This window comes from Artemia franciscana, chromosome 11, assembly GCF_032884065.1.
Source record: "Artemia franciscana chromosome 11, ASM3288406v1, whole genome shotgun sequence".
Lineage (NCBI taxonomy): Eukaryota > Metazoa > Arthropoda > Branchiopoda > Anostraca > Artemiidae > Artemia > Artemia franciscana.
Window position 1 is genome coordinate 11,110,592 of NC_088873.1, and position 23,657 is coordinate 11,134,248.

Consider the following 23,657-nt stretch of genomic DNA (forward strand, 5'->3'; position numbering starts at 1 on the left):
CTGGGATTTTCTTTTAATAAACTTAATTTCCAATTTCCAGATACCTTGCTATTCTACAGACAAAATGTGGTGACATACTCTTTAAGACATCCGGAAGTATCAACTTAATTTTTCCAAATACACCTTCGCTCATCGTAGACAGCCTTTGGCCCCGGCTCAAGCAATGAACCAAATCATCCTCTGTAACTTTGCAAAGCGGGCAAGAATACCTGTCTTCTTTGCAGCTTCATTCTTTGAGAACCTTTTAAGTCTTCTCCTAATCAGAAGGCAATTAGCCTTAAGCTGCATCCACAAAGTAAGATATTCGGCTTAAGGTAGAACTCTTACCCATAAGCTACCTTAACCTCCTTATAAAATGTTAAAATTTCCGGTTCTTTAGCTCCTCATTCCATTTTTAGATCGTTTAATTTTCTAGTACGACCTAATCCAATTCTCCCACTTTTCTTGTATATCCATGGTCCTATAACGTCTTTCCGAACAAAAGAAAACCCTGTTGTAACTAAAATGTCTTTTATTTTAAGTGGTCATTAGCTTTACTTTCCCCTGTGAAAATAAATCTTCTTAAGCTGCCTAAAGCAACTTATCACTGAGTAACTGAACAACTCTAAGCCAAAATTTGATAGTGGGGGTTTGAGACTAGTCGGTAATTTTTTAGTGGTCATAGACCTAGATCACCGTTCAAACAACTGCGTTCTATGCAACATATTTAATCTCTTAAAGTACCCTAACTGAATACATTCTAGATGAACCACTTTCTCTGCTCCGTAATGTAGAACACACATTGTGTTCGATAGAAAAACCCTTTTATACGACGACAATTTTTATTGCCATTTTGTTATTCCGGAAAATTGTAAACATTGCTGCTCCTCTTTGGTTTAAGGTTTTCTTCATTTACATCAATACTTCTACCACTACTGCTACTATGACTAATACAACTGCGAATACTGCGACAACTACTCCGACTGCTACTGCTAAGACTGCTACTACTGCTACGAATAGTACTACTATGACTAGTACTGTCACAACTTCGACTAATGCTACTGCAAATACTACTACAACAAATACTAACGTTACTACTTCTGCTATGACTACTGCTGCTACTATTACGACTACTACCACTGCTACAGATACTACTACTGGTACAACTACTACGACTACAGCTACAACTACTGACTACATTTACTTTGAAAAAATATCCACATATCCTTCACATTTATCAAATGTTTCACATTTATCATTTCCCTTGTTAAATAAACCATATTTGATTTCTGAAAATTTACCTTAAACATTTCCTCTTAGATAATCTACTGTTAGTTCAAGTAACCTCTATAAATCATATGCAGATTTTGCCATTAGAGCAGTGTCATCTGCAAACAACAGAAGTTTTTATTACCTAAACTAACTATTGGAGCCCATAATTTAACCACGTCATTAATATAAAGACCAAATATAAGACGTAATAAAGACCGTAATAAGACGCTTCTCTGTATTACTCCTTTCTTAGCTTTAAAAGGTCTTGAAACTCCCGACTCAAATATTCTTACTATCGCATTATTTTAGAATATATACTAACAAACATTCGAATGAAACAAAGAGGTAGCCCCACTTATTCAAGGCTTTTTAAGCTGAACTCTTTAACATTATCAAACGCCTTTTTTAATATCAAAAATGCAACATAAAGCTTGTTCTTTTCTCTGATGCATACTTTTTCAATTAACCCAATTTAAACGAGTACCCTATCCGTCATACTTTTCTGAAACCTCCCTGTTCTTCTTCCATATGTCCAAATCCCACCAGCCATTTAATTGGCTATTTAAAAATCGGCTGTCAAATGTAGAAGCTATGGCTATTAGCCTATAACTCTCACGATCCCAAGGACTCCCTCTTGTAAACATAGGTACCATTATCAATGCCCTCAATATAACCGCTTTTTATGCTAAAAGTTGGCGTTAAGAGGGGTGTTGCAGCACCAGAAGGATTATCGTCCACTTTTCTTCCCGATTAAATGAACTGGAAATCCTTGCTTGACACCAGTTCAAACTAATCTTTGTTAAGAAGTTAACAGTGCAAGGTGCAGGGGGAAGAGTCAATTATATACCACAGGCTCATTTTGTCTGTTCAATCAATTAGCTTCAAAATTTTGGCGACATTATAATCCTTACGGATTATAATCCTTACGGCCTACCGTGCAGTAGGCCAACCTTTTCCGCACAATGTTGGGGTAGGGAGGAATGTGAGGGGGTGAGTGACGTCACTTAGAATTGGCCTGCTTCTACGTTCAGCATGTTTTTGTGACGAATCAGGTATCAGCTCATTCCTGAGGAGAGTCATCATTCAATTTTTTGCCGGAGTACACAATGACAAAGAAGTTGTCAGTCCCTTGAAATTATAAACACGGTGTATCTCTCGAACGAATTTTAGTGCAAAAAAAAAATGATGCAATAGACATTTATCAGCTCTTCAAAGAGTATTAATCGCGCTTAGAAAGAAAATTATATCTCTCTTAGCTCAAACTGTTTCACTTGCCATCTAACTTACAAAAATTAAACTGTAGGAGACATATACAAAAGGGGAAGCAGAAATAATTTGTAAAGTAAATGACAGCAATTTCGAATCCGTTGAAAACAAGCAGAACAACAAACAACTTTAAAAATGTCTCAGAAAACTATAACTATAATTATGCTTCTGATATAGCTATAAAAATAACTTTAGCTTACCCATTGTGGGTATGGCTCAAGGACATACGACAATTATCTTTTTTGGTCCCAGATGAATACGATAATATCAGATTCATCAATCCTGAAGGAGTTCTGAATTTTCCGTAAGGCAACCGTTAGGTCCTTACCACTTTCTCACAATAAACTGAAATTGGCGGCAGATTCTTTGAAAAATGTCTTTTTGGGATTTTCATTGAGAAAATTGAAAAAAAGGAAAAATTTATATTCCCCTGGATTTTGGAAAATACATCCCCCCTGCCAACTTTTCATGAATTGGGGCCATGTCAACCAATATCCTGGGTTCCTCTGTAAGTCCCAGAGAGTCTAAGCGAAGGAATTATTTTTTTATAATTATGAGCCCAGAACAAGCATCAGTAATTTTATAATTTCGATGGCCTTCTTTAGATGTATATTCCCTGTGCAAGTTTTAGTATATTCTTTTTCTGCGGTGCTACCGTTTTGAACCGTACCACCCGAATTGTAAGCACGAATTGCTTGCAACCCTGTGTCCGTAGAAAAAGAGGTTCAAGTTTGGATGTCGCTGATCATTTGGTTTGGAACGAGGGGTGTGACTCTACAAGCGTAGCCATTGTCGAACCAGCTCCAAATGCGTACCTGGAGAAATCTGGGGGCAAAGATGGGGAGTGTCGGATGGTTTAACACAAACCATGCATTAGACTTCCAGCCGAAGGCAGAGAATGAGGAGATCGGTACCTGCGCAACGCGGGCCATTGTATGAATGCAAAAAAAATCAAAAAAGAAGTTTAACTACCATTTTGACGTTCCACGTTTTTTAAATTAAAAATCTAACAATTTCAAGGCCACATTTTTTTTTTCTTTTTTCATTTCAAAGCTGAGACTCAGATCCTTCCATCGACCAAGTTATGCTTTCTAAGATTTTCTTTATATTGCTTTTTTAATTGTGAAATACGTTGACGATGATTGAAAAACACAAAATACAAAAATTGTCTAATTTTTTGAAGCAAGTTTAGATCATTCTCTGAGATAAAGTCAAAGTTAGAACATAATACTAGCTTTGTAAAATATTACATCTGAAACTAATAAGCAAAACGATATGAACGTCTCGTGTTCTCGGTGCAGGTTACAGCTCTAGATTTGTCGCAGATTCCCCTGCTTCACCGTGAACATATACCTTAGCAACATTGTTTAACTATAAATTGCGTTAGCGCTCTTTTTTTCCTTTGTGTTAACTCGAGTTAGAGTAATTTTCAATTAATTTACAAAATAAAATAAATTACTACCAAATCTGACAAAATTATGTCAACCTGGTACTTTTGTTCTGGCTTCAAACTTAAAAATATACATATATATATACATATTAATATGGACCAATTAAGAAGACAAATTCATCTCTATTGTAGTGACTCCGATTGACTCAAAATTTCCTTTAAATATTTTTGACTACTACCATTTTCATTCGAAATTTGAAGAGATTTTTACCTGTTCTGGTGTTCTGTCAAAGAGTCTCCTTAGCTGTTCTTTCCTCCTTCTTTCATGTTCAGCATCAAACAATATTAATTTTGGCTCAGGTATATTTTCGACAACAGCGCGAGCCTGCAACAAAATTATATATTAAATGTTTGAAATATAACAAGCATATAATAAGGTTTACATTAAGCAAGTTTCTTGAATTTTACAAGGCTGTATGTCCATCAATCTTTAAATATATATATATATATATATATATATATATATATATATATATATATATATATATATATATATATATATATATATATATATATGTATATATATATATATATAGATATATACATACATATATATAATTAAAGGGTCGCTATACAGTAAAATGGGGAAAACGGACCCTCCTCCCGCCAACTATTAAATTTTCTCCACACCGAGATGGTGTCTGTGCTGTACACATTCATTCCGGTCTGAATTGAGGTAATTTCCATGGGGTAGTTCCTTTATACAGCCCGCACACACATAGATCTTGTCCGATATGGCTGACATGGCATATATATATATATATATATATATATATATATATATATATATATATATATATATATATATATATATATATATATATATATATATATATAAAAATGTGTGTGTGTATATATTACCGTGATTGTCCGAAATTTTAACTTTTATCATCTTGTCCGCACACACATAGATCTTGTCCGATATGGCTGACATGGCATATATATATATATATATATATATATATATATATATATATATATATATATATATATATATATATATATATATATATATATATATATATATATATATATATATATATATATATATATATATATATATATATATAAAAATGTGTGTGTGTATATATTACCGTGATTGTCCGAAATTTCAACTTTTATCATCTTTTTTTTTATTATTTATTTTTGTTTCTAACATATCAACATAAATTATGAACATACGTACATATTTCTTTCATCGTATTCTAGATTTTCTATCTACATGGTAAAACTTCAGTTACAAAGAAAACTTCTTCTACATAAATTTCCAACCGAAACATCCTTCTAAAATAAAGATAAAAATAACATTACCTTGAAAGACAACATCCAGAACTTTGTGTAAATTCTACATCAGAATCATAACCTATCTAAAAAAAAAAAAAAAAAAATAAAAAAAAAAATGAATAAAAATTACAAAAAACATAAAGGGATTAGAAAAATTGTCCTAAAGAACTCAGCATTTCTGGTAGTTTAGTTTGTTAACTTAAAATTCTGATACATTACCTTCCCAATTTTATTCCAGATTTCATAATATCTTTCTTTCAGATCCTCTACAGTTCTATCTTGGTATTTTTCTCTATCCCATCTGTCTCGCATAATGACAAATCTCAAATCAAATTTCTTGCCTAACTCCATCAAATGATCCGTTTCAGCTTTTGTCCAATTATCCGAAAGTAAAAACTGTTGATATTCTTCATTAGTATACGATGTTATGTTAATTTTCTAAAATAAAAGAAGTAAATTAGACTCTCAAAATCCATCAAGCGAATGGGGTAAAAAAAGACAAAAGAGCAAAAAACACATGGGGAAAAACACGTGGGCATTGACTAAAATCCATCAAACAATCCTTTCAACATAAGTAGAAAAATTATTTTCCGTGTCCATCGTGAAATCACATCAGAATGTTTATTTTAAAATTGAGTTTTAGAGTAGAAAGTATTTGATGCGATTCTTTTTTACCAACAGTCAGTGGCAGTTCTGGCCTCTATTGCACCCGGGGCAAAATCTGATTAGCGCCCGGGCAAAATCTGATTAGTACCCCCCTCCCCTGTCTTTTAAAAATTTTCAGGTCAAATTTTAGGGAAATTTTCATATAACAACAATATTTTTCATTTATTTAAATGTGACTGTTCACACTTTATGTGGGAAGATACGGAAAAAATAAGAATTTTGGATTCAATTTGCTTATACTTACTGCACCCTCTCCTGTATTTTAGCAAAAATAAAATTTCAAAATTACAAAACGATTATAAATGTTGGATTATTTATTTGAAATTTTGCACCCCTAAAATTTATACACCCGGGGCAGGTGCCCCCTCAACCTCCCGAACCACCTCTACTAATAGTTTGGTCCCATATTCTCTCTCAAGGGCCAATTCCATCTCCCGCTCAAGGAAAAATTGAGATATGTGACAGCACTTTATGCTACGAGTCTTTAGCAGGAATTTGGTTTCCTTTTTTTGTTTGTTTTTTGCTTTCTTTTTTGTTCGTGTTTAGCTTTCTTTTTTTGTTTTGCTTTTTTGTTCGTTTTTAACTCTCTCTTTTGGGTTATTTTTCAATCACGCAATATTTGGATGATTTATTTTTGCTTCAGAGTCTGACCCTGACGCATCCTCTGGGCCGACACCATACTGACAGTTGACCACCATACTCCTATAGAAACCACTTTCTGCAAACAACTGATTGTGATACTGATACTTGTCATAATTATATTTCCGGTTCCCAGACTAAGAAAACAAAAACACGATGATCGTTGAAAATTGGCCGATTTTTGTCATATGACAGCTAACCAAACAAGAGCTCACATGGCACTTGTGAAGAGGCAAGAAGAGCTAAGAGCCTAGAGATCATATGGTATGAGCTCTAACAAAATTCTATGAATCAATAGATTGATTTAAAAGGAAAATAAGACGCTTAATGCCGGTCAGGATTTAAAATAAGAGCTCTGAGTAACGATGTCCTTCTAAATATCAAAATTCATTAAGATCCGAAAACCCAATCGTAAGTTATAAGTACCTGTTTTTTTCTAATTTTGCCTCTCCCTTTAGCCCCCAGATGGTCGAACCTGGGAAAACGACTTTATCAAGTCAATTTGTGCAGGTCCCTGACACGCCTACCGATTTTCATCGTCCTAGCACGTCCAGAAGCACCTGACTCGCCAAATCACTGAACCCCTGCCCCCAACTCTCCAAAAGAGAGCGAATCCAATATGGTTTCGTCAATCACGTATCAAGCACATTTGCTTATTCTATCCACCAAACTTCATCCCGTTTTCCCCAATTTTCCCAAATACCCCAATTTTCCCGTTTTCCCCCGCCAACTCCCCCCAATGTCACAGGATCTGGTTGGAATTTGAAATTAGAGCTTTAAAGCACAAGATCCTTCTAAATATCAAATTTCATTAAGATCTGGTCACCCTTTCGTAAGTTACAAATATCTCAATTTTCAAAATTACCCCCCCCCCCCAACTCCACCAAAGAGAGCAGATCCAGTCCGGTTATGTCAGTCACGTATCTGAGACAGGTTTCTATTATTCCCATCCAGTTTCATCCTGATCTCACCGCTTTAAGTATTTTCTAAGATTTCAGGTCCCCCCAACTGCCCCCCCCCCAATTACGCTGGATCCGGTTGAAATTTAAAATAACAGATCTGAGTTACGAGGTCCTTCTAAATATGAAGTTTCATGAAGAGTCGATCACTCCTTCGTAAGTTAAAAATACGTCATTTCTTCTAATTTTTCAGAATTAACCCCCCCCCCCAATAGAGTGGATCCGTTCCAGTTATGTCAATCATGTATCTAGGACTTGTGCTTGTTTTTCCCACCAAGTTTCATCCCGATCCCTCCACTCTAAGTGTTTTCCAAGTTTTAGGTTTCCCCCTCCCAAATCCCCCCCAATGTCACCAGATCCAGTCGGGATTTAAAATAAGAGCTCTGAGACACGATATCCTTCTAAATATCAAATTTCATTGAGATCCGATCCCCTGTTCGTAAGTAATTTTTCAGAATTAACCCCCCCCCAACTATCCCAAAGAGAGCGGATCCGTTCCGGTTATGTCAATCATGTATCTAGGACTTGTGCTTATTTTCCCCACCAAGTTTCATCCCGATCCCTCCACTCTAAGTGTTTTCCAAGTTTTAGGTCCCCCCCCCCTCAATGTCACCAGATCCGGTCGGGATTTAAAGTAGGAGCTCTGAGAAACGATATACTTCTAAATATCAAATTTCATTGAGATCCGATCACCCGTTCGTAAGTTAAAAATACCGCATTTTTTCTAATTCTTCAGAATTAACCCCCCGCCCCAACTACCCCAAAGAGAACGGATACGTTTCGGTTATGTCAATCATGTATCAAGGACTTGTTCTTATTTTTTCCACTAAGTTTAATCCCGATCCCTCCACTCTAAGTGTTTTCCAATATTTTAGGTTTCCCAACTCCCTCCCCTCCCCCAATGTCACTAGATTTGGTCGGGATTAAAAATAACAGCCCTGAGATACGATATCCTTCCAAACATCGAATTTCATTAAGATCTGATCAACCGTTCGTAAGCTAAAAATACTTCAATTTGTCTATGTTTTCCGAATTAACGGCCCCCCCCCATTCTCCCCCAGATGGTCAAATCGGGAAAACAACTATTTCTTATTTAATTTGGTCCGGTATCTGATACGCCTGCCAAATTTCATTGTCCTAGCTTACCTGGAACTGCCTAAAGTAGCAAAACCGGGATCGACAGACCAACAGAATTTGCGATTGCTATATGTCACTTGGTTAATACCAAGTGCCATAATAAAACCAAATAAACCAAAATAGAATATTTTTAAACCAGCAATGTCCAACCGATCGTCCAACATAACGCATTTCAACAGATTCGCTAAAAGATTAAATCAAACAGTTCGTTGTAACGAACTGTAATAAGGAGCGACCCGGCTCAATAGTAACCAAAACTCTAAAAAATTGAATTTTGATATCAATAGCTACATCAAAAGAATCGCATTTTAATGCTGATTTTAAATATATAAGTTTCATTAAGTTTAGTTTTACCCATCAAAAGTTACGAGCCTGAGAAAATTTGCTTTATTTAGGAAAATAGGGGGAAAACACCCCCTAAAAGTCGTAGGATCTTAACGAAAATGACACCATCAGATTCAGCATATCAGAGAACCCTACTGTAGAAGTTTCAAGCTCCTATCTACAAAAATGTGGAATTTTGTATTTTTTTGCCAGAAGACAAATCACGGGTGCGTGTTTATTTATTTATTTATTTTTTTCCCAGGGGTCATTGTATCGACCAAGTGGTCCTAGAATGTCGCAAGAGGGCTCATTCTAACGGAAATGAAAAGTTCTAGTGCCCTTTTTAAGTGACCAAAAAATTGGAGGGCATCTAGGCCCACTCCCATGCTCATTTTTTTCCCAAAGTCAACGGATCAAAATTTTGAGATAGCTATTTTGTTCAGCATAGTCGAAAACCATAATAACTATGTCTTTGGGGATGACTTACTCCCCCACAATCCCTGGGGGAGGGGCTGCAAGTTACAAACTTTGACCAGTGTTTACATATAGTAATGGTTATTGGGAAGTGTACAGACGTTTTCAGGGGGATTTTATTTTGTTTGGGGGTGGGGCTGAGGAGAAGGGGCTATGTTGGAGGATCTTTCCTTGGAGGAATCTGTCATGGGGGAAGAAAAATTCAATGAAAAGGGCGCAGGATTCTCCAGCATTACTATAAGAAAACAATGAAGAGATTATTACGCATATGAGGGGTTCTAAAAATACTTTAGCATAAAGAGCGAGGTATTTAGGAGGAGATAAATACCTTGCTCTTTATGCTAAAGTATTTTTAGTAATTTCAACTCTTTATTCTACGGCCTTTCTGATTCAGTGGTCATTCTTAAAGAATTGGGACAAAACTTACGATTTAGTGTAAAGACCGAGGTATTAACAAGAGTACAAACCCCCTCGTATACATAATAAAAATATAAGGTTATGAAAGTTTGTTACGTAAGTTAATTCTTAAGTTACGTATATTTTTTACTAATAAAAACGTTCGTTAAAAATTAAAAGTTCTAGTTGCCTTTTTAAGTAACCAAAAAATTGGAGGGCAACTAGGCCTCCTTCTCCACCCCTTATTTCTCAAAATCGTCTGGTCATAACAAGAGAAAGCCATTTAGCCAAAAAAAGAATTAATATACAAATTTCATTTTAATAATTTATGTGCGGAGAGCCAAAACCAAACATGCATTAATTCAAAAACGTTCAGAAATTAAATAAAAAAAATAATTTTTTTTAGCTGAAAGTAAGGAGCGACATTAAAACTTAAAACGAACAGAAATTACTCCGTATATGAAATGGGTTGTCCCCTCCGCAATCCCTCGCTCTTTACGCTAAAGTTTTTAATTGTTTTAAAAAGTAGAATTGTGGCAAAGAGTCAAACTTTAGCGTAAAGCGCGAGGGATTGCGGAGGGGACAACCCATTTCATATACGGAGTAATTTCTGTTCGTTTTAAGTTTTAATGTCGCTCCTTACTTTCAGCTAAAAAAATTAGTTTTTTTTATTTAATCTTTTGTTAAAGGCGAGTATAATAGTGTGGTGGGATTATAAATCTTTTGGATTTAAGGCCACTTTATAACTGTGTCTGATGTATACAGGCTACAAATAAGGAGGGGACTCCCGCAAAGACTGGTCCTATTGTCTCCTTCCGTAAAAGAATACAAATAAAAATTTATATTTTGGACCCAATCAACAATCCTCTGATACACCCAACTCCCCCAGAAATTTGGTTCCTTGAACGAATATATTTTCAAAAATAATTAATAAATCGATTAAATTCAAACTAAGTTTACCGAGAATAATCAATCCTTCCCACTTGAGTTTAAGCGTTTCTTTTGAAATTAAACCGTTTTGCTAATATCCCCAGCTAATTTTTCTTTCCTTTATAAAATTTCTTTTCCAACTACACAAACCAGTCTTCTTAAAAATCCAACATTATCAGATCTAAAACTCAAATTTCATAGCCAGCTGGTCTTGGGGTATTTCGCAAAAATTGTATTATTACCTCACTTTTTATTGTATTATTACACTACTAGCTCAGACGTAACATCTCATTGTTATCTTGTTGTTAGCTCATTTTTATTTTAGTATTAGCTTTGGACCATCTTGTCTGTACTATATCTATCCATATCTATACCTGAATAAATAGATTCACATTATACTAACAGATACGATGATCTAATTCCACATCTCCTAATAAGAGAAGATGAGTATCCAAAGCTCCTGACTTGTTACTAAAAAGAAAACACTTTCTTTAATATTCAAATTTTTACTAGTCAGATTTCTAGTTTATTACTGAAAAGAAAACGCTTCCTTTAATATTCAGATTTTTAATAGTTAGATTTCTAGTTTATTACTGAAAAGAAAACACTTCCTTTAATTAGAACGGTCCCATTAAAATTATCGCTTGCAGATCTATTGTAGTTTTTAATTGCAGTTTTAAAAATCTATAGAAGGTTAAAATTGTTGTTGCTGCTTCGTTGCAGCTTTTTATCACAAAATGTTCAACTAGAATCTTGCGTACAACTAATGCGCAATTAGTGTGCATGTATGTATTGGACCAACAACACTTTTGGACATTTAAGGTTCTTGCGTCAGGCCTGCAGTGTGTTACTGCAGCTGAGTTCAAAATCTGGATCCCGTATTACCAAGCTAAGATCAAACTCACAGCTCCACCCCACTACCCCTACTGTTACTAACAACTCATCGCAGCATCAAGCCGCCTGAGGTCAACAATACTACGCACGCTCCTCCTTCAACCCAATATATATTCAAAGCTTCCCTCTTTACACTCCCCTCAGAAAGTTCCCATTGTCCTTAAATCTTTCTTTACGACATCCTCCCACCCCAACCGCGGAAGTCCTGCTTTCCATTTAGCCCTAGATGGTTGGCCGAAAAGGACAATCTTTGGCAATCTATTGTCCTTCATCCACAGAACGTGCCATCTCAACCTTTCTCTCATTACAGCCTTAGAAAGCGGGACTAAACCACACTTTTCGTAGAGCCTACTCTTTAAAATACGGTCAGTCAGCCGGGTTCCCAAAACAATCCGTAGGCAATTTTTCTGGAAAACAAATAGCAAATTTGGAGCATCCATGCTTCAGAACCATATTTGACCACTGTCATCGATTTAGCTTCCAATATTCTAATCTTAGTTCGCAGACTTATTTTCTATGCAACTTTTTCCTTAACAACTTTTTTCAACTGTAAAAAAAACCCTGAGCCTTGACTATTCTACTTATGACATCTTCAAGGCACCCACCGTCTTTATTAATTGTCTTTATCAATTTATAATTTATTAATTATTATTAAATAATGTCTTTATTAATTTATTTAATTATAAATTGACCGCCTGATCAATCTTTTCGTCAACCAGCGTCATCTTTTTATCTTTACTTATTCCTAGTCTTAACGACTTAGTCTTCTTAATATTAATTTTAAAACCTATTCTAGCACCCTGAACTTGCAAAACCTCTAAAAGTTCATTCATTTTGCTCACACTTCCATCTAGGATGCTTAAATCATCAGCATAATCTAAATACAGGAAATTTTACTCCCCTTTGATTCCTTATTCTCCCATTGCCTATTGCCTTTCCTGTGCTCCTTAAGACAAAGTTTGTCAAAATGATCCATGTAAATGGGGATAAAATACAACCCTGCTTAACTCCAAATTCAATACAAAACCAGCTACTTACCTCAATTTCTACCTTACCCACAGCAGTGTTATTCTCGTATATAGCTCCGCCACAGGATAACTAGAATTTATCATTAGCGCTTTCCAGCCTAAGAAAAGTCTTACTCCCTGACTTGATACCCTATCCTTCTTCCTGAATAAATATAATTCTACATTACCCAATTTCATGTTTCCTAACTCTAGGACACAGGTTACCCTAAATCTTTACTATCACTAAAACTAGTATAATTCCTTTTCACTAGCATTCGACATTCACTAAACACTAAATTTTGTTAATAAAAAAGATGTAAATGATCTTATATTCGATTTACTGAGCAATCGCCTTCTACATTTTATTCCCCTTTAGACTGTGAAAAAGAGTCTTATTTGGTGTTATCGTCGAAAAGTCGAAAACAAAGAATTATCCGCCCTAGATTTCAAAAAGTTCCTTTTCGTGTATCTCCATTAAACAAGAAAATGAAGAAAAAATGGATTTCCCAATACAATCGTTCATATGGATTCCTCATATTAACGTAGTACGAAGTTATTAGACAACTACGAAGAGGGTTGAAGTAGAATAATTACAATAGACCTAATCGTATAAATGCCTCTTTTATCTTATTCTATCATAAACTATTAATAGAAAAACATTTTTTCTTCATAACATTATCTACGACCTTAATATACGAGAATAACAACACATTCATCAATTAAAATAAGGGATTTGGTCTCATTACCAAATACATCACAAAAACAAACTTAACATATTTTTGGTGTTGGATATCTATGTTTCACAAATTTGAACGTATATTCCAAAATTTGTTTGGCAATAGGTCCTTGGATATATTACCGTACCTACTCTTTTTTTATGTCCCGGTATGATGGACCGTATTTTAACTTACTTTATTGAATTTGGCGAACGCATAATCTTGACCTTCTTCAGTTGCCCTCCTCCAATGATAGAACGTGGCATCATCTGTTCTTCCAGGGTTCGTAAAACCCATCCACTTCCAAGCGCGAACTTTTCTTATACCAAGCTTTGCTTTTGGATGGCGATAGCCCTGATGAACTAATATAGGAAAAAGACATGAGATATTTTGCAGGTCTATATGCTATTACAGCTACAATGAAGGGGTTATATAAACTTTCTATGGCTGTAATGAGAGAAAGGTTGGAATGGCTAGGACGTTCTGCAGATGAAGGATGACATATTGCAAAATATAGTCCTTGTTGGCCAGCCGCCTAGGGCCAAACGAAAAGTAGGTTGTTCCCAAATGGGGTGGGAGGATGTCGTAAGGAAAGATTTAAGGGGAAAGGGAATTTTTGGGAGGGTTTAAAGGGCGTGGCTTTGAAGAGATTGGTATGGAGGACGACTGTGCTTAGCTGTGTTGGCCTCAAGCGGCTTCGTGCTGCAGTGACTTGTTAGTAATTGTAGTGCCATATGCTATTATAGGAAATTTTAGTTCTGATTGAAATACAAAAATCTGAAGTTAAATGGGGAAAAATAAAAGGTTTTAGGTAGCAACGATAAAACCGATATATGTTATAAAAGCAACAATTATTTATTTCAGCTCACTGTACAGAATATAATACACTAAGAGATTGCATCGAAGAAAAATAAAAGCAAGTCAAAATACCAATTATAGGAAGACTCACAAAAATTACTTACCTACATTTAACTACTAATTAACTAAACAGCTTTATTGCTTTGACCACACAATCAAGTGCAACATTTTCAAGACGCTTACAAAATCTACCCGCTAGCTGATTCATAACCAAAGACACTAAAAACTCCAGACCCTCTCGAAGTTTTGCGAAGTTCTAATTGCACACTACACAGATGTAGAATTCGCAATTACGAATTCGTAATTTTTGTTTTCTTTACCGGGAGTTGTGCAACTATAAAGATGAAAAAGTTAAACCTTTTATTTCAGCAACCCAAGTCTGATTTTTTAACAAAAATCAAGTTGATATCAAGCTATGGCTAATTGTAGAAAAAGCCAATACAGATAGTCTGAGTGAGAAGCAAATCTGTCATAAGCCTTTTTTCAAAATTGTATAAAAATGATTTCGTTTGTTGATAGATAGTCTATCGCCCATCCATCCTAGACCAGAACTAAGGTAGATAGTCATGGAGTAAGTCTATGAGTTTCAAATCTCAAAGTCAACATTGGTAAAATTGAAGATAATGCTTGCAGAAATAAAAGAACAAAGATTGGTTAGAATACAATCAAAACGCTTGATCAAAACCCAAAGCAGGATAAGGAAGATAGCATGTGGATGAACAAGTACTATATAGCCTGTTTATGGTTGTTATATAAAATTGGCCTTTTACTCGAGCTAGCAACTCATATGACATCGTCAGATTTCTTTTCAAAGTTGAGATCCCAAGTGTTTTTGTGGCCTCAATATCCTAGCTAGAGAAGAACTAGATAATTTACCAAAAGAATTAGAATTGACAGCAGGCCGAACGTTGGTAGTTTTCTAAGAAACCTGCGGAGATCTGAAAACAAGAAATTATGTTTTCACTCAAGTGACTTGCAGGCCGATCTCTATCAGATCAATATTTTTAGCTCATAGATCAAAAGCTCCGTCACAGCTACAAGTTCAACAAGTTCTACAAGTTCTACAAGTTGGAGTAATTCCAAAAGCAATTGTAAGAAAATCACTCTTGGAATGGTAGAAAGAGGAGAAACTATTTCGGCTTGCACACAAAAGGAATAGCTATTATAGCTCGTTAAAATAACATCTTAACAAATAAAAATAAATAATTATTAAATAAAATAAAACAAATTAATAAATAAAAAAATATGAAATAAAATTTACCCACTGTTCAAATCTAGTAAAAAAAAAAGGGCATCTGGAATTGGTTGAATTAAGCAGTTCCAAACAAAACTATCCTGTTTGGTCCAGCTTCATAGTTACCTAATAATTGCTAAAAATGTTATGCTTAACCTGACAAACAATCATTTTGGGTATCTAAGTGTAATGCTACCCATTGTTGATCAAGTCTAGCAAAACAGGGCCTCTAAAATTGGTTGAAATATGTGATTCCAAAAGTGATCTGTTTGGTCAAGCTTCATACTATACAAAAATATTTCCAGCAGATAATAACAGGCCAAAAAAAAGAGATCAGTTTACGAAGTATTTGCTAGAAATTTCATACTTAATCATAACGTTCAAAAATAACTATGGCGACACTTATACAACTACTAAAATTGCTGTTAATCTTGCAATTAAAAGAGAAATTGAAATTAAGCATGTAGCATTAAAGTCTATTTAGTAGAAAAAATATCCCATAAAATTTGGTTGTTGACATAATTTTTGTAATCAGAAACAGCATTACCTTTCAATTTCTTGAAACGACTAGAATTCACCCTTTTGTTTTGCACTTTTGGCAACCAATAGACTCGGTAAATTTGCAGGCAGGCAATAAAATCATCCTTCCATGATCATAATGGCGACAATAAAAAAATTAAAAAACTAAACTAAAAAGACCACAATCAAAAATCTAAGTTGAAAAAGACTGAGAAATTTCCTTAAGTCAAAATCAATATTTCTCGTAACTGATTACTACAACTACTAATAATAACAACTCACTGCAGCCCCAAGCCCCCTGAGGCCAACACAGCTCTACACGCTCCTCCTCCATGACAATCTATTAAAGTTTCCCTCTTCACACCCTCCCAAGAAGTTCCAATTCCTTTAAATCCGTTCTTATGACCTCTTCCCACTCTGGTTGGGGATGACCTACTTTTCGTTTCGCCTTAGATGGATGGTCAAAAAGAACGATCAAAAAGGGCGATCAACCTTCCTCTCATTATAGCCCTAAACACCAGGATAGAACCACATTTTTAGTACAGCTTACTGTTTGAAATATGGTCAGTCAGACAGCTATTCAAAGCAATCTGTGGACAATTTCTACGGAAAAATCTAGCAGATCTTCCTCCATCTTCTGAAGCATACACGTTTTAGAAACATATTTGACTATTGCTGTTACTGTAGCTTCCAATATTCTAATCTTGGTTTTGCAGCCTTGGCTATTCTACTTTTAACATTTCATTGCATCAACCATCTTTACTAATAATAGTACACAAGTAAGTGAAGCTATCCACTTTATTGATCTTCGTGTTACTCAACATTACCTCTTCACTTCTATTTACTCATAATCTCAGTAGCGTGGTCTTCTTAACATTATTTTTTGAACCTATCCTTGTACCCTGAACTCTCAAAACCTCCAAAATACCTTTCATTTTGCTAACATTTTTATCAGCAGAATCTAATTCTAGGAGTTTCACTTTCTCATCCATGCTCTCCCTTAGCCTATGCTGTATTCCTCAGGACAAAGTCCATCAAAATGATCCATATAAACGGGATAGAACGCAACCCTGCTTAACTCCTGATTCAACACGAGACCAGATACTAACAAAAAATGGCCGGTAACTGAATTATTTCTTTTAAATGTACCCTTTTATACCATATCTTACCTGGCTCTGTAGGAAAAAGAGGTGTGGTCTCAGCAGCATTGACATCATTCAAAATCAAATTGAAAAGCTCTCTAGCCATTCCTTCTGGCTTTTTGATTGATTCATACTTCTTTACTACCTTCTTTGGCTTCCCAAAAATTGTTTGCTTTGTTACCTCTTCAGATGGACGGTCAATCTCAAGGATGTCCAATACATCAGTCATTTTCTAATCTCGCGAAAAAAAATCTTTTATATTAGGGATAACAGTAAAATAGGACACATAGAAACATGGTCATTAACTACAACCCAAACACCTTTTGTCATAAAATAGAAAATATTCCAGACAAGAATACACAAACAAAATCATAAAGGAAGACAAGGGCTAGCTACCTGCCAGTATATTCTGAATCAGTCAAATAGAATAAAAGAACAACATATAATAAATCGAAATTTAGCAAGAATAATAGATTACCTATAGCCACACCTACAACCACGCAGGGGGGAGGGGCAAACTGTCCACCTAAGAAACATTGAAAGTTTTTAGAAACCAAACGAAGATTGGTCTCAGGAAAATATTGGAATCACATATGATAAGAAACCTATGTGTATGTGGTTATTAGTAGCCTATAGCTATCAGAGAAGTCTAGAAAAGTCTAAATCTTAATTTTCCACATTCATACTATGGTGCATTCCTTGTACAGTAGAACATTTCTAGAGGGACTTAGCTAGAGTGAACCAAGTTTATGCTAGTAGCTCAAATATTCAAGAGGGTAGAGGAATCAAGCAAGGGAGAAACTATACTCATGGCGTATTTTACACCAACTGGCATAACAGATATTTTGATAAAATTACTGTTCAAAGTACTAAAATTTTACATATTTTACAATGAATTCAGTAATATTGCAATCTTGGTCTGTAAAAAAAGATCAAACGCACATTAAAACCCCTTTCCCTTCTCCCAAACATTTCAGCTAGTGACACCACTGACAGAAACACCAGTCCCTTGTTTACCAGCACCTTCAAACCAACTTTTGCAGCTGCATTTACAAGAAGTTGAGCAACACTTTTTTTTTTCAATTTTTATAGAAAAAGTAACCAAATTAATCCCAATAGAAATGTATGAATTGATACCATGCTTTGCAAGCCTGTTTCTACAATTTGAGCCACCTGCTTGGTCTAATTTTAATCTTTTTTTAAGTTAAGACTGATTCACTAAAATCATTCAACCCTTACCAGTTGGGCAGGGGAGATGTATGAAACTGGAAACACTGTCTTTATTTGGGCAGTATATCTGTTTATGAACATAATATTATTTTGTAGCTGTTTCCAGTACCTTGCAACAAGATTACTGTAATAATTCAGAAACAGACAGCAGACTTTTATACATGGCCTATTGCTGTATCCACAACTTTGGAGTGGGAAGGGGGAAGGGTTGGATTGCAGGCAGCAGTAGAAAATTTTATAGGCTATTTGAATAATGTATTGGCTAAAATTATAGATGACCTTTTTGTTATTCTGGAAAATAGTTGTTAGGAGAATTTGAATTCAGAGCATAAGTTATGCCCTGGAACATCTTTTCAAGTGCCTATCTTTGCTCCTTTCCTATGGCTAGGGTTTAAAACTGCATAGAAGACATGTCTATCTACCTATCTTAACTTTAGAAAAAGATAAATCTTTTCTTAGCTTTTGAATTAGCATTTCTTTGACTTATGGTTTTGAAAAAAAATGGTTTTGATGTGTTTTTCAACATTAATCCAAAATATCATAATTCCCCAGTTACCAGGCACTAAAAATATGTTTGTGGCTTAAAATGGGCTAACTTACAGAGAATTCAAGAAATATACACAACTTATAAGTTCATGCATTAAGGGATTTGAAAATTTATTTTTTGAAATGCCACCATAAAATTTCCAAGTTGCCCTAAAGTAGCTGGCATCAGTATACCAGAATTCTAGACTAAGAGAATCCTAAAGCTGAATTTCAGTGTTTCATTCAAACAGTGACCAGCAAATCTAAAACGAACGAAAATAAACATAGTTTTATAGGTCCTCTGTAAATGACTGGCCGGATGTCCAGTCGACAAACGACCAAGGTCGGATGTCCCATCCGGCCTTGGTGGTTGTCTTGGGGCCTATCTCCTTACGAGCGAATGTATTTGTCACCGATACTGCTCTCTGTTTTGTGCCAATCTGAGAAGACCGGGGAGGTTGCAGTCGGAGAAGTTCTTCTTCCAGCGCTTTGGAAGGCGACAGCGAGGGCGAGAACTGTGGATGCAACCTTTGAAGGCAATTTTCGGTAGTTTGGTCATTGCACATGCGCTGGACGTGGTCAAGCCACCTGAATTATTGGACACGACCCTGTCCATGATGGTAGTGTTATACTGCAGTCTTTTGAGTGTGTCGGTATTTGAGACTCGATCTATGTACGTTATACCAGCAATTCAATGCAGCAGCTTTGTCTCAAATGCGGCGAGTCGCCTGGAGTCATCTACTCTGACTGTCCATGTTTCACAGTTGTACATAGCTATAGGAATGATGGAGCAGAATAGTTCAAGTTTTAGCTTCTCAGAGATTCGATTTTGCTTCCATATTGGCATCAGAGCTTTGAAGCTAGCACTACCCAGAGCAAGGTGTCTTTTGATATCCACTAAGTGATTATTGTCGCTCGTGATCTGGCTCCCCAGATATGTGAAGTTGTCTATCCATTCTATTTCCACTTCATTAAGCTTTATTTTTGGAGGGGATGGGTTATTGAACCTTGACACGCGCATGGCTTTCGTTTTATTCTTGTTGATTTTCATTCCGAAGGTTCCTGTAACTATTTCCACGTTATCTGCTTTGGTTTAGAGTTCAGTGACGGATCCACTGAGCATGTCGATGTCTCTGTAAATCAGCACTGTCAAAAAAGATGCTTAGGCATGTATACCCAATGCTTTAGGAAAGACTGTTTAGGCAGAAGAGCTTTTAGAATGGAATGAAAAGTACTTTTCACAATATCTTAAGAATGGAGGTTTTTAGATGAGCTTTAACCAATACAATTTTCAGTTTAAACGCTTTAAAAACCAATTGGCCAAACATTTGCTGCGCTCATACAACCTTTCAGCATAGCACTATTAAAAGTTGGCATAAAGAGTGGGGAAGTTAAAGAGGGGCATGCCCCTCATAGATAGAATATTTTTGGACCATTTAATGTTAATGTTGCTCTTTGCTCACATTTCAAAAACATATTTCATTTGATTTTAGTCTTTTTTTTTTTTAATACCATATCAAGAGTTTGCATAAATGTGAGGAGAGCTACCACCCTCTCAAGCCCAACTTCTAAACCTAAGTTTGACCTTTGTAGAACAATATTTCAGGAAAAAGAGCTTATTTAGTGTTAGTCCTATTTGCTTTTGAAATAATATATTATCATCCAAAAAGAACTCTTTTCTCTGTTATATTTATATCTAACATTCATATAATAATGATTCGATTATCCCTGTAAGATAATTATACTTGACATAGTGCAGTCTATACAATATTTCTCAGGGGAAGGTGGCTAAAACATCAGGAATAACTAGTATAGCAAAGGAGCCGTGATGAATGACTAGATTGAACAAACAGAGACACACATTATTTGGGTACATATGCAAATGGTCCCATACATTATATGGGACCATCTGGGGGGAGGGGGTTGCATCGACAAAAAAGTAAAACTGATATTTGAAAATAGCATAAAATAAGCAATATAATTATGATATTTTGTTTTATTGAGATGTTTCCTTTACAAGAGCCCTTCCCCTATAGTGTTACTGGAAATATGTTTAAAAAAATAATTATTACTTCGTAATATTCATAAAAATTGTTCTCAACAGATTCTCTAGACATAGGCAACTTTTATTTGTTTTTTCTTAAAATAAATGAATTTTTCATGGGTTAAATTTTTTCTTCCCATTGCTTGTTACCATTGTCTTACTTATTTGCTATTAAATTAATTTGAAGAAAAGAGTCAGCTTATGGAAAATTTATTTATTTATAAGCAAAAGGGTGAATGAAAGTGGTTTACACCTAGAGAATCTGTTGGAAGTAGTGAGCTGACTTATCTGTAGTGTCTTAAATGATGGACCATGGTTTGTTGAACCATTCCCTTTCCACTGATTATTTGAACACGTCAACACTGGCAGAGGTCACGATATTCTTACTGACAGAGTTCCATGAGCTTAAAACCCTACTAGCAAAGAACTTGTTTCTCAATCTGGAGGTTGCTCATTTTTTGAAAGGGTTATGAGAATATACTCAAGTCCTTTGTGCATTCAAGTTAAAAAGGTTATAGATGGTGTTGATAGCTTTTATAATCTTATGAACAGTAATCACAATCACCCTGTTTGTGACAATAAACAAAGGATGGTATTGGAAGCTTCCAGCGTTATGATGAATATGATTCATCACAGAGGCATTTAAAACATTTTGTTACCCTTTGCTGGGATGGTGTGACAGTAGCTAAATTGGTCTTACTGACTGCGGATGTGATACACATTCTAAACTCAAAACCGGTGGTTTCTGCTTTATTTCTTTACCTAGAATACTTATAAGTCTCTAGATGCTCTGCAAAGACATATATCTTTGTAATTTTGCTGCATTGTTTCTTTGCTCAAATAGTTACAATTGCACCCAAAGTGCAATACCATTTATTTCCCTGTAAGTGAGAAGGTACCCAGTGGACAGGCTATTTGGTAAATTTTCAATTAACTCTCTAATGAGTAACAATCAAGCACTGGGTAAATATTGAGCAGTCTACATATATATTCTATAAATAAAGTGAACATACCATCCAATGCCTTATTTTGTGTTCTTTTGGAATATAGGCTAGTTGTTGCTTTGGCACCAATTCTATTTTAACCCAGCCTAGGCCTAACCTTTCTGACCTTGCCCAAATATTAGCCCATATTATATATTTTGTGTTTTTTTATTCTTGATTTTACAACCATTGAATCAATTTATGGGTAAAGTGGTTTTGACAAGAGTGATGCGAGCAGAGGTAGGCTATATGAACCATATCTAAAGTAAGAGAAAAAGATATGGTAAAATTCTAGTTTAGCTACTTTTTACTATCTTGGAAAGGGATTAGATTAGGATTTACTAGGAGATTTCGGCGCCAGGTTGGTGGAAATAGGGATAGATGGTATCCTAGCCTAGGTAAATTTGGTGTAGGAAAAGAAAACAGTAATTGCTATAGACGTTTGCAATTTGGAGGTATAACAATCTAGTTATAACCAATACAGTGTTTGGTCATAAAATTGCCCATAAGTTGACAGATTTTGTTATAGTAAACCAAAGACTGACAGGAACAATACAAGATACTAGGGTATATAGGAGTGCTGTTATTGATGTTAAAAGTGAAGATAACCATCTAGTAGTGTCTAGGGTTAATTTAAAGCTGAAATTTTGGAAGGGTAACTACCTCCTGTGAAATCATGATGTTGGTAGACTCCAGAATGAGAATTTGAGAGAAACTTTCCATGAACAACTGAATACTAAATTTGAGAGTTTAAAATTTGACAGTGTGGAAGCTGGTTGGAATCATTTTAGAAAAATAATTTATGAAGTTGCTGATGGTGTCTTAGGGAAGAAAGTTAGGAATATTAGTGAAAAAGATTTACGTTCATTAGGTGTAATATGATAATTTGTGTTTAATAGGAGAAGGGGTTTGTACAAGAATTAACTGAGTGATAGATTATATGAAAACAAAAGGAATGTAAAGAAAATGGAGAACGTATAACAAAATGGTATAACAATCTAGCGTAACATCAATAGTATAACAATCTAGTGTCCAAAATGGTATAACAATGGTATAACAATCTAGTTATAACCAATACAGTGTTTGGTCATAAAATGGCCCATAAGTTGACAGATTTTTGTTATATAGTCATAAAATGGCCCCTTATAAATTTTGTTATAGTAAACCAAAGACTGACAGGACTAATACAAGATACTAGGGTATATAGGAGTGCTGTTATTGATGTTAAAAGTGAAGATAACCATCTAGTAGTGTCTAGGATTAATTTAAAGCTGAAATTTTGGAAGGGTAACTACCTCCTGGGAAATCATGATGTTGGTAGACTCCAGGATGAGAATTTGAGAGAAACTTTCCATGAACAATTGAATACTAAACTTGAGAGTTTAAAATTTGACAATGTGGAAGATGGTTGGAATAATTTTTGAAAAATAATTTATGAAGTTGCTGATGGTGTCTTAGGGAAGAAAGTTAGGAATATTAGTGAAAAAGCTTTACGTTCATTAGGTATAATATGATAATTTATGTTTAATAGGAGAAGGGGTCTGTACAAGAATTAACTGAGTGATAGATTAGATGAAAACAAAAGGAATGTAAAGAAAATAGAGAACGCATTAAAATATAAACTAAGAAGGTGTGAAGTGGAGGCTATGCATAATATTACCAAGGGTCGGAAGATACAGCTAGATGGCATAATAGAAAAATATTGTACTGGCATGTTAATAAATTGAGA

The 23,657-nt window shown here is 35.1% G+C and overlaps 1 protein-coding gene across 2 annotated transcripts in view; it reads right to left on the minus strand.

Moving 5' to 3' along the window:
• The window catches only part of LOC136032801 (DNA methyltransferase 1-associated protein 1-like), a 37,494-nt gene that overhangs the window by 4,103 nt on the left and 9,734 nt on the right, over positions 1–23,657 (minus strand). The window contains exons 2-5 of one of the 2 annotated variants that reach the window (XM_065713186.1): positions 17,174–17,378; positions 13,589–13,755; positions 5,471–5,689; positions 4,179–4,292 (exon numbers count right to left, since the gene is read on the minus strand). In XM_065713186.1, coding sequence (XP_065569258.1) covers positions 4,179–4,292; positions 5,471–5,689; positions 13,589–13,755; positions 17,174–17,375 — 702 coding nt within the window. In that variant the 5' untranslated portion in view covers positions 17,376–17,378. Of the gene's footprint in view, positions 1–4,178; positions 4,293–5,470; positions 5,690–13,588; positions 13,756–17,173; positions 17,384–23,657 lie in introns of both variants that reach the window. The other variant, XM_065713187.1, reaches the window with a different exon arrangement.